Here is a 16,227-nt window from a genome sequence, read left to right as displayed (position 1 = left end):
CAACCATTTATTTGGTGCATGCTACATAACTTTGGTGGCACACTGGGAATGTTTGGCTCTGCGCAGATCATTAATCAGGTACATTACATTTTCCTATATTATTTTTTTCTCTTAATTTTTCATGAAAAAATTCAGGTTACTTTTCGTTACATGTTTTTTAGCATATAAGATATGAACAAATTATATCAAAAGTTTAACATAAACAATTTCTTTTTTTATTTTACTATCATATCATGTCATTTATCTATATTATTTAATATTTTATATTAAAAGATATATAATACACTTCAATAAAAAAAATGACTTAAATACTAGACTAAAAACTAGTCATTTTCCATAATTTTTTGAATGTTAAATACAAATTCTAAATGCTCTATTATATCACAGTTTTGAAAAATTTGTAATTAAAGTTTTAAAAAGTATTTACACTATTTTTATTATGTAGATATTTTGTTATATTGCTTTGTTTATTATGTAATTGCAATATGTGTCATGCTAGAAAAATGTTATTGCAATGAAAATAATATATATTGTTTGAACTTTAGTCTTTAAAAAAATTTTATAAATTTCTTGTATCAGCTATGCCAGCTATGCCAGCTACGCACGCACGCACGCACGCACGCACGCACGCACGCACGCACGCACGCACGCACGCACGCACGCACGCACGCACGCACGCACGCACGCACGCACGCACGCACGCACGCACGCACGCACGCACGCACGCACGCACGCACGCACGCACGCACGCACGCACGCACGCACGCACGCACGCACGCACGCACGCACGCACGCACGCACGCACGCACGCACGCACGCACGCGAACGCGAACGAACGCGAACGAACGCGAACGAACGCGAACGAACGCGAACGAACGCGAACGAACGCGAACGAACGCGAACGAACGCGAACGAACGCGAACGAACGCGAACGAACGCGAACGAACGCGAACGAACGCGAACGAACGCGAACGAACGCGAACGAACGCGAACGAACGCGAACGAACGCGAACGAACGCGAACGAACGCGAACGAACGCGAACGAGCGCGAACGAGCGCGAACGATCACACACTATACAGACACACACATACATACACGTACGCGCGCATACGAATGCACGTACACGAGAAGGGAGGGGAAAAGAAAGAGAAAAAAGGAGCAAGACAGGGAGGAAAGAGATATTTGCCTACATAATAGCAGCGAAAGTCATCTATTTCCTACTTTTGATGATTCCTATAGCTTATATGGCTCAATGAATTAAATTGGGACAGTGAGAATTTTTCATCAGGATTACGTAAACTATAAATTTTCAAAGTCTCAGCCAAATTGGTACCTATTTTTATAAAATTTGTACGAGATTCAAACAAACAAACTAATCCATGTCCTTATGAAAAGAAAATTCCATCCCTTAATCCTATTTCTCTCTTTTCGCCTAAAATCACTTCCACTTTACCAGTCTAATCTAAACTACTTGTACTGCCTATGACTGCATGTTATTATAGGTCAGACTTGATTTTCTAAAGCTGATAAAATATTTTTACATATATTATATTTAAATTGATAGTGTTATATACTTTGATTAATTAGTATTACAATCAATAATAATTAATAAATAATTGTTCAAGCTCAAAATCATCTTACAAATCATCATTTTCAGATGTTTTAAAAATGATTTTTAATATGTTATTTGATAAAATCTTAAAAATATTCAAAATGATATTTTAGCCTAGATCTAGGCTCCCATATATCTTTAGTTATGTAAGCAGAATAATAAGGTAACATTTTTCTTAGCGCCCATTTGAAGCGAGAAACATGAATGGAAGCACTATGGTAGGAACTGGTCTAACACCCGAGGGTATCAACCAGAACTATGTAATTTATGAGCTAATGAACGAGATGGCATATCGTCATGAGCCCGTCGATCTCGACGCTTGGTAAAAATATGTATCTCACCTATTTCTCATGTATTTTAGTTAACTGTATATTATAATTCCTGTTTAAAAAATTCTGATAGAATCATATACATATAATCATATAAGAAAAATATCAATATAATCTAATCATATTCTTAAATTCCAGATGTGTCACTTAACATATTGAATAAAGAAAGGTGTTATAAAAAATTCTTCTATTATGCTTGAAAAAAATTAAATATTTACAAAGTTGAAAAAAATATTATTAATAAAAATTTAATGTCAATTTATAGTTGTTAATAATATTTAATAGAACTATTGAACTTATGTTTATATAAAATAGAAAATAAAAATATCCAATGTGCAAAATAGTATAGCTTAGCCATTCTTCATCTTATCCGTAGGAATTTTAAGGGGTTTGAATGTAAACACTAAAAATATAATCTGAACTTTATTCAAAATGAAAATTTTGTTTCAAAGCTATAGGACTCTAATATCTAAGATATTTGCATTTACATAAATAAAAAAATTATTATTTGCCATATTTTAAAGTAGCCACCATATAAAACAAAAAATAAGTAAAAATAAAATGTTGATAAAATATATAAATAAAATATTGATAATCTTGAACTATTTATATATAGAAATAAAACTGAAAAATTAAGGTTTTTTTTTTAATATTAAAACCATTATATCATTTGAGATGAATTAATTCCTTAATATTTTAATCTAGATAAGCTATCGGTAATAAGTTCTAATTCTTTAATTAAATTATTTACTTGATTGAGTAAGCTAAATCATAAAAAGATCATTGATTAACAGGTTTGAAAATTATGCTACTCGAAGGTATGGCGCATGGAATGAATATACAGTGGCTACTTGGCAGTATCTTGGCAGAACCGTTTATAATTTTATGGGCACACAAAGAATCAGAGGACATTATGTTATTACTAGACGACCAAGTTTAAATATTTCACCATGGGTAGGAACACATAGTAATAATTATAATTGATTTATGTTCAATTTTATGTTCTCTGTAACATAACAGAGCATATATGCAAAAGTTTAACATTTAATGTAATGAAAGAGATATAGTTAGAAATAGCTAGATAAGTGGAAAATAGATAAAAGAAAAATTTGAAGATTTTGGAAGAAAACAATTTCTTGAATTAATAACAAAATAATTTAAATTTTAAATCATATAATATAAAATAATAACATATGTTTCATTATAGATCTGGTATAATCGAGAAAATTTTTATTATATGTGGAATGTATTTCTAAAAGCGAGATATGGTAGAGGAAATAGTACTCTCTACAGACACGATGTGGTTGATGTAACCAGACAAGCACTTCAATTAATAGCCGACGATATTTATATACATATGTTAGATTGTTATAAGAAAAAGAATATCACTGCTTTTCAGTAAGTACATTGATAAAGTATTAATATATCTTGTAATTATATTACATTTAATACTTTGTTTTCTTAATTTGTAAATAATTTGTAATTTGTAAATAATTTTATTTGTAATTCTTAATTTTAAATATTAATTAAATATTAATTATAATTTAAAAAGAATAGAGAAATTGCAGAAATTAAGAAAATTAGAAAAGTAATTTTTAAAATAATTATATCATAAAATTTAAGCAAATCTTTCAAAATGTTAATAGCTAAACATTTTATGTAATCGACGTATAAGTATTACTATATAAAAATTTACAATATATACTTGAAATATTTTGCAATTTTATGTCTGTTAATAAATCATATCATAGATCATCTGCAAATGCTCTATTGGAACTTTTCGACGATCTTGAGTCTATTCTAGCAACAGGAAATAATTTTTTGCTGGGTAATTGGTTAGCCCAAGCAAAAGGTATGGCCATTGAGAATGATGAAAGACAATCTTACGAATATAATGCGAGAAATCAAATTACTTTATGGGGCCCAAATGGCGAAATTAGAGATTATGCGAACAAACAATGGTCAGGAGTGATTGCAGATTATTTTAAGCCTAGATGGGAGTTTTTCTTGAAAGCCCTTACAAAATCGCTAGTCCAAAACACCAAACTCAACATTACCGAGATTAACGACAGGATATTTCATGAAATCGAACAGCCTTTTACTTTCTCCGTAAAGTTTTATCCAATAGAAGCGAAAGGTATTTACTATTTTTTATTGATTTTTTTACAAACATCGTATTAATTGCTTTTATTTAATCAGCAAAAGTTTTTCTTTTATATACGCATAAACTTTCTGGGAATGAATGCAGATTTTGTTTTAAACAAAAATTATATATTTTAACAATCTCAAAAACTAGTCATTATCGGAGATTGTGCCCATTGAAATTTTGTTCAGAATATCAAAATCTACAACATATTCAACTGATTTCTATCGATTTCTATTACGTTTGTGAGGGGTGTTTTAACATCTAAGATCCTACTTGTCGAGGGATTGGCTATGATTCTCTCAATTGTACTTATTACATATACTCGACTTATATTAATATATTGTCAAAACAGAAAATGTTTTTGCAATTTTTTTTATTATCTTTCTTTTTAATAAATCTAATAATATTTACATGTTCTTTTTTCAGGTAATACTATCGATATAGCAATGAAAATAATTTCGAAATGGTATAAAGATAAAACATCATCATCGATGATGCAGAGATGCTAAAGAAAAATTATGATCTTTTCTTTAGTTGGGTGAAATCTACATTTTTATGTAATAAAATGTTCTACAATCTATCTATAATTGTATTGAAATAATAATTAAAACTACAATCAATGCACGCTTATTACTCAACCCTTCTTAGTTACCTTTTATTAATTAAATTGCGGAAATCACAAAAAATAGAAAATGTTCTACTCATTAACCGTTTGACTTACAAATTCCTATTTTTTTTTTCTTGATACCAATACTTGCAGTGAAAGATAAAGCTGATGGATAAAAATTAAATTTTATAATATAAATATTCTGCCGTATACGAAAGATACGTGAATTGATGTGAATTGAAAATGATTTAATCAAAATAAATTAAAGTAGTAAACAATGATCAAAATGACTGAAGAATAAATCAGAATAACTCGGAATACTCACAGAGAAATTAAGCAAATAAATCCTTACTTGATATCGAAATTATTACAACCGAATCAATCATAGATCGATTTTTATATAAATTTGATTCGACATTTAATTACATATGTAGTATTATTTTATTTTATGCTTACTTTAAACTGCCCGCGCTGCACTCTCAACATTATGGCCGATCATTTCACTTTAGACCAAAGGTCTGACCAAAGGCCGACATCTTCTTATGTTAATTGGCTGAATTATTCAAACGCAATTGGCCAATTCTCTTTCCATCCGAGATCTCGGACCGATTTCTAACATCGTGGACACAAGAAATTATACTGTGGCCGCCTTTGACTGGCTGCGTTTCGATATTCACTACCAGTACTGAAAATATATATATAGTTCAGATCACGTGTATTAAATGGTGGCCGCGTTGGGCCGGGTACGCAAAAAAAAAAAAAAAAAAAAAAAAAACTTAAGCAGTAAGAAAATCAACGTTACGGATTTGCTACTGCTTATGTTACTGCCTCACATTCTGGACTGTGATTGGCTAATTCGCTTACTGCTTAAGTTTTTTTTTTTGTGTGCTCGATCTTTACGGAGGGGGAGGCCCACGTGATCTGACAGCGACGAATGCTCTCAGTGGTTTCTGACTACACGAATTATAATCTGTGGTGAATGTCTTTCATCATGGCACACGTCAGCACAGCGCGCCCTCTGCTCCCCTTTTTCGCGTATTTGTATATGTGTGATGTGGAGTGCGGATCGGTTCGTGTGAAACGACGAGCATTCTTCGATTAAAATCGCGGAACACGCGCCGAGTGTTTCGGAATCGCTCGCCAGGATGGTAAGTGAATGTTTATAATATATGGGACCGCTGTCAGAATCCTCGATTCCCCAAAGGGAAATCACGAGCTCGCAAACATCGTCCGCAGACGTCATCCATTTAGCGGCGTGTGACCACCAGGCATTTAATTCTACGAGCCAATTGCCAGCCAATTAAATACAGCACCGTTTTCTTTTTTCAGGTACTCATCGCCGCTGCGGTATGCACCAAAGCTGGGAAAAGTGAGTTTGTAGAATATTCTCGCGCTCTCGAGGTATACGCGTCGCGTATGCGTGTCTCGTTCCGATTTCACCCGGCTGTACCAAACTTGTCACATGACAATATACCTTTATCTTATATCTTTCATTCACATTCTATTTTATTTATTAAGAAATATACATTAATCGGTCGGTTGTAAAAAAAAAGAAATCCATAATTTTTTGTTCATTTAACTTCTTTTTATTGATAGAATTGAGTAATTTGAGAAAATATTACTTGCTACGATTGTTTCATCCTATCATGGTTTGCATTATTTTTCCAGCCATAATTTCTCGACAGTTTGTCGAAATGACGAAGGCAAGGATAGAAGGCCTACTTGCTGCATTTCCAAAACTAATGAGCTCGGGTAAGCAGCATACGTTTGTAGAAACGGAATCTGTCAGATACGTTTATCAGCCCCTTGAGAAAGTATACATGCTGCTTATTACAACTAAGGCCAGCAATATTTTGGAAGATTTGGAAACCTTAAGGCTCTTTGCAAGAGTGGTAAGTAGTATATCAATCTCTGATTTATAAAAATATTAAAACCAGGATTAAGAAGTAATATGTTACTTGTAACTCCACTATTGTTACAATTATTTTTTTTCAGTAAAATTGGTAAGGATATATCTTTTATTAGTAATAATGCTAAATTTTTTAATAATGACAATTATAATTATTATTTTAATATACAATTATTAAATTGTATATGTCTAAAATAAATACAGATTATAGGTATCAGGTATCAGGTATAGATAGGTACAAGCAAATTTAAAAAAAAATTTTTTAAATTTAGTAAAAATACCTAAAATTGAAATAATTTATTACTTCTTGAGTGATAGTGAATGACAATAATCTTGAGTAATGGAAGTGAATTACTTTCTAAAAGTAATTCTCTTGATCTTAGTTGAAACATATAGTCATATATGAGTTAAGAATATATACAGCAGTGTTTCTTACAGATTCCAGAGTATTGCAGCTCAATGGATGAACTTGAAATAGCAGAGAATGCATTCAATTTGATATTTGCATTTGATGAGATAGTTGCGCTAGGCTATAGGGAGAATGTTAATTTAGCACAAATCAGAACTTTTGTGGAAATGGATTCACATGAAGAAAAGGTGTATCAAGCGGTCCGATTGACACAGGAGCGTGAAGCTAAGAACAAAATGCGTGAAAAGGCCAAAGAATTGCAGAGACAAAGAATGATGGAAGCTAACAAAAAAGGTGGAATTAAAAGTCCTGGATTTGGCGGAGGATATGGAAGTGGTAGTACTCCAGCTACTCCAGCTGTTGGTGATACAGCTAACTTTGTGCCTGAACCGATTAGACCTTCCTATAAACCCAAGCAGTAAAGTCAATTTTAATCTCTATTGTAATTATATGTGCAGATATTTCTAATATGAATATCAATATTTGACTTTTTTTTTTTTATCAGGAAACCAGTCAGTGCTGGGCCAGGTGCAATGAAATTGGGTGGCAAGTCACGTGATGTGGATTCTTTCGTCGATCAATTGAAAGAGGAAGGAGAAAATGTTGTATCAGGACCTCTTACGGCTTCTGGAACAAAATTGGCACAAATCACCCCTCAGATAGTTAACACAGAATTGTATGTGATTACATTGATGATACATAAAAAGTTTGAAGATTATTATTCACAAATAATTTATTCAAACCAATTTTCATCAAAAGGGTTCACTTGAGGCAAGAAGAACGAATTAATATACGCGTCGGTCGGGATGGAGGTGTACAAAACTTTGAATTGCATGGCTTGGTGACTTTACATATCTCTGACGAGAAATGGGCACGTATTCGTGTACAAGTTGAAAACAGAGATCCAAGAGGGATACAGTTACAAACTCATCCGAATGTGGATAAAGAATTGTTTAGAACACATGGACAGATAGGTTTGAAAGTACCCACGAAACCATTCCCATTAAACACTGACGTTGGTGTGCTGAAATGGCGTTTCCAAGTTCACGGAGATGTAACATTACCACTTTCAAGTAAGATTATAAATAATAATTTTTATATAGAATTTTACATTCATAATATACAACTTATGAAATGTGCTATAACAAGTAACATAAATTCTTAAGTATCATAAATAATATTAATTATAAAATAAATTTTTGTTAATCGATAAAATTTAGAGATGTAATTGTTTGCTATGTAGTAAATTGCTGGCCTTCTGAAAACGGAGAGGGTGGTTGTGATGTGAATATCGAATATGAATTGGAAGAGACCGAACTTGAGTTGAACGACGTTCAAATAAACATTCCTCTTCCTATTGGATGTACTCCTATCGTCAGCGAATATGACGGACAGTACACACACGAAGCCCGACGAAACACATTAGTTTGGTCCTTACCAGTAATCGATGCTTCAACGAAATCAGGCTCTATGGAATTTTCAGCCCCTTCTTCTACGCCTGCGGACTTTTTCCCACTTCACATTTCGTTTACATCTAAAACGCCTTATGCCAAAATTATGGTATAATATACAAGAATTTATTCATGTGCAAATTATTAATATAGAGATGCTAATTAAATCATTTTCATTTTCTAGATTAGCGAAGTTAAGCATGTAGAAGACCTGACCCCAGCTAAGTTTTCAGTAGAATCTGTGTTGTTCACTGATAATTATGAAGTTGTATAAGACATTATGGATAATAGATGAAGTATTTGCAGATATAATAACACGAGAATAGGCACAGTTCAGTGAGGACGCATAATGTTACGATCAATAATCAAGATTGACTACTATTTGAATTTTTATTTTATTGCCATATAGCCATTCCTTATGTGATTATTGAACATACATTGATATATGTCATTCGTTATATTTAACGTACATTTCACATGCTCTTTGATAGCTGTTCGGTGCCGAATACTTATACAGGTTTGTAAAAAAGAAAATATATTTTAATTGGACATGATTTAATTATAATTCATAAATGCAAATTTATCATATTTACTTTGTATACTTGATACATATATTTTAGTATTGCAATAGCGCCTGCAAAGGATTGTATTATTACCAAATATATATATATCAAATTTTGTTACTTGTTGGTAAGTCTATGTACCTTATCTCGATTAACATCTTTCACGCTATGCGTTGCTATTTTATTACAGCTTTGTTGAATCAATAAACAATGAAAATATTGCTGTTTTTCAACGTTTATTTACAATTTATAGAAATGTATATAATATACAAATATTGTATGTACAATTTAATATATTTTTACAAATCATCTGTTGCCATACTTATAATTTGTGGTATTAAATGGTTCTCAATAACCGCTTTAGCTATAAATTAATAAAAGACCGAATTAACTATTTTCATATAAAATATTGTTTTAATGGTTAAAAGAAAGTCCTTACCACTCATTGAATTATTCATTACTGCTGCTTTGTAAGCACTTATGTTTGAAGAATTGGTAAGCGTTACATCTGCACCTTTTGTTAACAATTCATAACATACGTGTGGATGATCGAAATGTGCTCCATATATTAAAGGAGTATTACCATCCTATATCATAGAAATATAATTACGTAATACAAAATATGACATATTAATTTTATACTTTGATAAAGAAAGTGTAACATATATACCTCATCGCATGCATTAGGATCAGCACCATGATTCAATAATAGTTTGACAACATCGTGATGACCATAGGCGGCCGCCAAGTGTAGACTAGTCTGTAATTGTGGTCCACTACGATTTATATTGGCGCCCCATTTAAGCAATTGCCTGGCACTACCTAATTGTCCATAAGCACAGGCCCACATTAATCCTGTTAGACCCTTTTCATCAGTCATATCCACTGAATCTATAAAGTGTAAAGATAAATTATTCTACAATATTGTTTATACATCAATTTAAAAAGATATAGATACAGCATACGATTTACTTGAGTGTATATGATCGGATGTAAGTTCTCCCTGACCCGCCAAAGTATGAAAGGTGATATCGTTTCCTATGTAGAGTTGGTGTATCTGTGTTTGAGTGTTGCCTCTTTGCAGATTTGTGAGCAGAGTGGGTGGCTACAAATAGACAAGATAAACCTTATATTTAGGTAAAACACAGATACTCCATGACCTATAAGAGACAGTATCGCATTAGAATCTGCATAGCGATGAATAAATCCCCTAATATTTGAGATCGGTATTGATGTTCCGTGTTGAGGGAACAAAATTGAGGGAAGGATTATTAATTAATACCTTATACGGTTGGAACGCGCTGGTCCTGGTCGCGTCTTGCCATGCTCCTGGTGCCCAGTAGCATTTCGTCTCGATCGGTTCGGATTTGCAGCCAATGCTCACATTTTCCGGTTTGCAAATCAAGGGCTTCGGTCGTATCCCGATCGACGTCGCGTCAGGAGTGATGCTCTTTTCGCTCTCGGCGGAGCGTCGTCCTTCCTTACAAGTGTCCTCGTCGCGTTCCTTCTTCATGATCAACTCCGAGTAGATCTGATCTTTCTCCATAGCTAGTTAAACATAAATTTCTGACTGCACGAACGATTCAATTTCGACCATGTCCACCTTGCACATTATCGCAATAACGTAGCAGACGTAGCAAAATGAAATTCTGTGTTAAATCTGTATGAAACGGGGAATCATGTCATGCGTTAGAGGTTAAAAACGCGTCGTCCAAGGTTGATGACATCTCACGTCGAGAAACGTCAGATTCGATCATCTGGCCTCATCATACTATTTCATCGCTTAATTTAAACAACGCGACAATAGCCACGCAGCTCCCACAAATATTGTACTTCCATTGGTGTATCGCGTTTCTTTCTCCGTTGGATTTCTGGCTAATTATGTACAAAGTATCGATTGCGTCGAAGATTTCCGCAACCCCCAATCCTAAACCTAATGAAGGGATGCTACATCATATTTATCAAAGGATTGCGAAGTGGTTGCGAGTGAAATTTCCGCGCGACTGGAATGACATTTTTCAAGATACACATGCACATGCGTGTGCCGATGATTGATTTAACTTTAAAATCGCATAGCCAACGATATTTTTAAGTTTTATTTTGTTTTTTCCTCGCCATTTATCATTATTTTATCATTGTGTCGTTGTGTCGATTTATTTACAATTATTGACCTTTGCGTCTTTTCATGCGCCAAAGTGATTAAAACTTTCTATTTTCCTTTTTATTTAATCGAGAATTTACGAATTTATTTACATTAAATAAGGAAGATATAATGATAATTTCAAGTTGATTTTCGTTAAGGATAAATGCAGTTAATAAATGTTATCTCACTTTCCTTTTTGTGTATCAGGATGTTTTTGGGCCTGTTCTATCCTTCGTAAAAACAATTTTCAAATAAAACATAGGGGATGCTCCTTGTTTGAGATATCAAATTTGATCTCGTGTCACAAAAATAAATATGAGCCAGCGTTATTTTTTTTTATCATGCAACAAAAAGTTAATAATTCTACCCGTGTAGTAATATGATATAAGCGTTACTTGTATAAATAAATTAATTTTGCCAACGCAATTGTTTAGAATGTAGCGAACTTTCTGCATAGTTTCGACGTTCCTAATCTTTCTTTCCACATGTCAGACAATAAAAAAACAAATAAGTCTGTCCACGATGACGAGAACAGTCGAGATATTAGTTGATAAACTGATCGAATAATTGATTGATTAAATTAATCATCGGAGTTTAGTCGATGGAACCGTGGAATATTTTTTCAGAAATATGAGAGACGCGACGATAAGTAAAATACGCATTTCGGATTCAGAGTTATTTATTAACACAGTATACTTACAGCATTCATTAGACTAATGAGGGGAGGAATTTACTAATTTGGCATTGAGAGGGGAGGGAGACTGATCTTGATTATATGCGCTTTCTCACCAACAAGGCTTTCTTGAAGAGCCAGTCGATTAATGGTTGCTCAATCTTTGGGTATCAGACTTTGAAGATCGCGCCAATCTGGTGCAATCCGTTTTTTTTTTTTTTTTTTTCCCCCCCCGATATCTTTTCGATCAACAACAAATCTACTTTAATATGACCGACGACGATAATGATGATGGGTATCAGATTCGAGGGGCAGCGAGGCGCGATGATCGAGTCATCTTTCTCATTGTTCAATAGAATGACTTTTAGGAAAGAGAATAAGAAAAAAAAAAAAAAAAAATTGCATATGTGATAATAAAATTTGGGGTCTTTCTAATCAGTCTTTTTTTTTCTTGTCCTCGCGCGAGATTATCACAGAATTCGGATTTACTTAAGTGAGTGGCCCAGTGAGAAGAATTGACGCGATCTCGTCGAATGGGACTTGTGCATACTTGTGATGTTTACGTTGCGTCTAAATCGATCATGTATTTCTGTACAATTTAAAGAATTATCTTCACGCACTTAATCCCCTTATTTTTGTACGAAAATTTTCGTACCGTGTACATCGTATCGATGAGAAAGACTAGAATCGATGTATGTGCGATGTGTAGCTTGTTAATACAATAGAATTTCGCGACAGATGATATGAAAATGTTTTTCCATCTCATCTCTCTTTCTCTCTCTCTCTCTCTCTCTCTCTCTGTAAACAAAATGTATTGTCAGCAAGCCACCACGTATTGTCTCTCGACAATTTCAACAATTACTTATTCTGCTCCTTTTCGTTTGTCTTTATTAGAATCATAAATAGAACGGAGTGTTCAACATTCGGTCGTTTTTTACAACATTTATAAAGTACATTAGTGGTACGAAAATCATCCGTATCAAGTGTCAATTAATAACAATATTAACATAAGACATAACGGACGAAAAATCAAAATATAGTCAATCATACGATACATATAAAATTTATCGGCGTGGTGTAGCCCTATGATAAACATCATTTTTCTTTTTGTACGCAAAAGATTTTGATCGCAACCTCGTTATCTTGCCGAACGAATCTTAATCTTAAAGATAATTACAAAATTTATCGCTGAATGAAAAATGTGTGCTTGATTGAAAGCATCTCTCTCTCTCTCTCTCTCTCTCTCTCTCTCTCTCCTCTCTCCTCTGTAATGTTATTATCTTTTGATTAAATATGATTTAATACTCTTGATTAAGAAAGAAAAAAATTAGAATGCAGGATAAATAAAGAGACAAAAGCTAAAAAATAGAATTATATTAAACACTCCTCCTATTATGTAGATGCGTTATTTTAACGGGAGATTAATCATTAAATTAATGAACGCCGTTTGTTTACAGCCGGCTGATGTTGCGATCAGCGCTATATACATGATTAATTAGTTTGTCATACAATTCCATAGCTCTTGGAAAAACTTCCGACCTTCTCTACGATTGTAATTTTATTAGTTCGTTTCTCGTTCACGCGAGATTTATCATGGCAGTATATAAGGCATGCGCGTTCTTTTCTTTTTTTTTTTTTTCTTCTTTGTTTCGCGTATGTATCTTAGTTTACGTGTTTATATTCTCGCGACACAGTATTATCGACGTTTAGATCTATCGTCTACTCTCGCTGCAGAAAACGAGAAACGAATTAATCGTGAGATATATTTAACATGCCAGTTTTTCTCTCTTTCTCTCTTTTTTTTTTTCTTTTTAGTGAAAACGCGAACAACTTTTGAGTCAAAATTTCAACGTACAATAAGCAAAAACTACTTCTCGTGAATAATTACCAGTAGGTCGCTATAATGACAAACATGATTTACGTTAAGTCTTATTTCATTGCTACATTCAAACTTCACATTTCCGATAATAAAAATCGTTAGACATCAACATGCACCTAACATCGATAGAGATTGCTTATCGTTTTTCTTATTTTAATTCCTTCTTGTTACATGTGACAACTCGCTTCAAACTCGTTTCATTATTTATGTCTATTATTTACAACTTTTCGAATCGGTGATGATGATAATACTTGCTTTGATAGCGATACTATTAGAAACTCTCGATAAGATATCTCGTATTCTTACAATTCTTGTACGTTAATCTTAAACGATTCTCTCTTGATTAGGTTCTATCACTTATTAACGTTCGTCTATGTTGTAAAACTAAGCAAAAAATGTAATAATATTATCTACACACAATTCTATCATTCAATATCGCATCTTGTAAATTATAAATACAGTATGAAAAACGTGTTCATTAATTCTTGTTTCAAGATGAATAAATACTATACAGTTTCGGGAGAGGAGAATAAGGTTAAAATGTTTTCTTTTTCTTTTTAAATACCATGATCTTGATTGGATCCTGCCCAATCCTTCAGATTTACGCCCTTGGACTTGTTAGTAGTATCTGTCATCATTATCTCTTTTATCCTTTAGCACGCTTCGTGGTGTACGTATAAAACGACGCACTACACTATTACGTATGACGAATACAATAGTCTGCGGCAGTCTTGCTGCTTGTATTAATTCAACTTTCTTTATGTTTCAAGTTAAGAGAAAACCGTGTGACGAGAAACTCCAGAGAGGAGAGATGACCTTTTTTTTTTACTAATACGAATAAATTGTGAACTATTATTGCTATTTAAAATTCTCGTCATCGGCACGAAACATTTTTAGCTTATTAAAAGTACGAAGCGTACTAAAAGAAAACAGGTATACAAAGGTGTACCTTATTTATGTTATTGGAAAAGTACATTATACTTCCGTGGTACGACTGTAAGGGCCGGACTCTTCAGATTGCGATAGTTTTCGCTCTCGTTTGGCGAAGAGACCTCCTAAAAAAGATGGTTGCTGAGCCAATCCTTTACCACCAGCACCAGGAATCGTAGTTCCTGGATGAATAGGATGAACTTGTCCAGGATGTTTAATACCTTGGCTCATCGAGCTGGCGGAAGTAGATTGAAATGAAATAGACATACCACTATCCAGAGAACCCACGCTTCCACGACGCTGTGGCTTTTCACCGGCAACTGAATATATATATCGTCATATTTTCCACAAAATATAAATATAAAAATATATAAAAATACAAATATATACTTTTTTTCTACTTACATTGCTCATGTATGTCCAAAAGGGAATTACTAAGGGCGGAACGTTTCAATTGCGTGTCGACATCGACTGTCTCTGCTCTGTCGGAACAAGTTCCGGGACAGGGACATATCTCCACATCGGCAACACCAGAATCTCTGTTCTCTGCACCACCTCGCGCGCCTCTACTACTCTTTTGTCTCTCCAATTCGGTTTCAATACGCAAGGTTTCCATCTCATCCATTTCACTGATGGACTCTCTAAGGTCCTCCACAAATTTACACCTGTCGTGCTCATTTCGAGCGTTAAATGTGACTAGAACTTTTCCGTCGACACGCTGAGAGAGTCTTATGCCATATGGATAATCTATAGAAGATAAATAATATAACAACCGTAAGTAAAAACTTAATTTACATATCTTTATAAAATTATTATATTGTTGAAACTTACGGGGAACCTCAAATAGAGTAACCATCATGCCACAAAGTGTAAAGCTCTGTCTAAAAGTGTAAGTTACACTGTTCTTCTTCTTGCTCAAGATCTTTGTAACGACGAGCAGGTCGTTAAAGAGGAAAACCTCCCTCTGATGTACGCCGGGTCTTTCCTTTTTGTGGATGTCGGGTATCTCGTAGAGCCTGCAATAGCACACCAATCTCCTATGTGGCAGTGCCATGTTTGGCTTCTTCCCAACAATAGTCGCTTGGACCTTCATTACTTGCGATACGTGATCAGAGCCCGGCTTGAATTCGTTATCTTTCACCCGTTCGTAAATGCCAACTAGGATATCCCGATCTATGTCACCGCAATCGTCAATTCCTCGGAGATTTTTTATGAAATCCTCGAGCCTCATTCTACGCTCAGGCTTTAGATTGGGCGTATGCAAATCTGTATTAAGCATGATAATGGCAAAAGCTAGGACGAAAACGGTATCTGCAGACCGCAGCCTCGATATTACGTCAGGGTTACATTGGCAGTAACGTTGGCTGAAGACCTCCATTAATCGCTCGATCTTTTGCGCCTCGCCAGGCATTCTAAAGTAAGCTTGAAATTTTCGTAAAGCGACATCCACTTGCATTCCAGAAAGATCTAACTCGTGAGAAAAACATCTAAAAAAAGTAAATAATAAATTATAAATTATAAATGTACATATAAAAAAGTAACAAAATAAATATATATTATAAATTATTTTATAAT

The 16,227-nt window shown here is 33.8% G+C and overlaps 5 protein-coding genes across 10 annotated transcripts in view; 2 read left to right on the top strand and 3 right to left on the bottom strand.

The window, feature by feature from the left end:
• Positions 1-4,708, top strand: part of Naglu (N-acetyl-alpha-glucosaminidase) — a 9,216-nt gene extending 4,508 nt beyond the window's left edge. Inside the window, exons 8-13 of the mRNA XM_089073956.1 lie at positions 1-78; positions 1,793-1,935; positions 2,737-2,896; positions 3,150-3,340; positions 3,694-4,079; positions 4,515-4,708. Of these exons, the coding sequence (XP_088930082.1) occupies positions 1-78; positions 1,793-1,935; positions 2,737-2,896; positions 3,150-3,340; positions 3,694-4,079; positions 4,515-4,597 (1,041 nt within the window). The 3' untranslated portion in view covers positions 4,598-4,708. The remainder of the gene's footprint in view (positions 79-1,792; positions 1,936-2,736; positions 2,897-3,149; positions 3,341-3,693; positions 4,080-4,514) is intronic.
• Positions 1-5,493, bottom strand: part of LOC105431468 (cilia- and flagella-associated protein 58) — a 21,622-nt gene extending 16,129 nt beyond the window's left edge. Inside the window, exon 1 of the mRNA XM_089073989.1 lies at positions 5,152-5,493. Coding sequence (XP_088930115.1) covers positions 5,152-5,181 — 30 coding nt within the window. The 5' untranslated portion in view covers positions 5,182-5,493. The remainder of the gene's footprint in view (positions 1-5,151) is intronic.
• Positions 5,494-5,684: 191 nt separating this feature from the next.
• On the top strand, positions 5,685-9,147 carry deltaCOP (coatomer subunit delta). Its single transcript, XM_011645670.3, has 8 exons — positions 5,685-5,843; positions 6,025-6,064; positions 6,364-6,587; positions 7,043-7,431; positions 7,519-7,689; positions 7,773-8,086; positions 8,257-8,573; positions 8,649-9,147. Exons 1-8 carry the CDS (start codon positions 5,841-5,843, stop codon positions 8,736-8,738), a joined length of 1,548 nt encoding a protein of 515 aa, XP_011643972.2. The 5' UTR covers positions 5,685-5,840; the 3' UTR covers positions 8,739-9,147.
• Positions 9,148-9,246: 99 nt separating this feature from the next.
• LOC105431466 (uncharacterized) lies at positions 9,247-12,558 on the bottom strand. The gene is made up of 5 exons (XM_011645671.2): positions 10,310-12,558; positions 10,000-10,132; positions 9,698-9,918; positions 9,467-9,614; positions 9,247-9,391 (listed from the first exon to the last, which is right to left on the bottom strand). The coding sequence occupies exons 1-5, from the start codon at positions 10,571-10,573 to the stop codon at positions 9,327-9,329; spliced, it is 831 nt and encodes a 276-aa protein (XP_011643973.1). The 5' UTR covers positions 10,574-12,558; the 3' UTR covers positions 9,247-9,326.
• Positions 12,559-13,460: 902 nt separating this feature from the next.
• The window catches only part of siz (Brefeldin-resistant Arf-GEF family protein schizo), a 43,096-nt gene continuing 40,329 nt past the window's right edge, over positions 13,461-16,227 (bottom strand). For all 6 annotated transcript variants that reach the window (XM_089073982.1, XM_089073983.1, XM_089073984.1 and 3 more), the window contains 3 exons: positions 15,484-16,139; positions 15,058-15,399; positions 13,461-14,972 (listed from right to left, as the gene is read on the bottom strand). In XM_089073982.1, coding sequence (XP_088930108.1) covers positions 14,698-14,972; positions 15,058-15,399; positions 15,484-16,139 — 1,273 coding nt within the window. In that variant the 3' untranslated portion in view covers positions 13,461-14,697. The remainder of the gene's footprint in view (positions 14,973-15,057; positions 15,400-15,483; positions 16,140-16,227) is intronic.

Source organism: Pogonomyrmex barbatus, unplaced genomic scaffold (assembly GCF_055798465.1).
Source record: "Pogonomyrmex barbatus isolate J1 unplaced genomic scaffold, ASM5579846v1 scaffold16, whole genome shotgun sequence".
Taxonomy (NCBI): domain Eukaryota; kingdom Metazoa; phylum Arthropoda; class Insecta; order Hymenoptera; family Formicidae; genus Pogonomyrmex; species Pogonomyrmex barbatus.
Note: the sequence above shows the minus strand (reverse complement) of the source record. Positions and strands in the feature narration are given on the sequence as shown.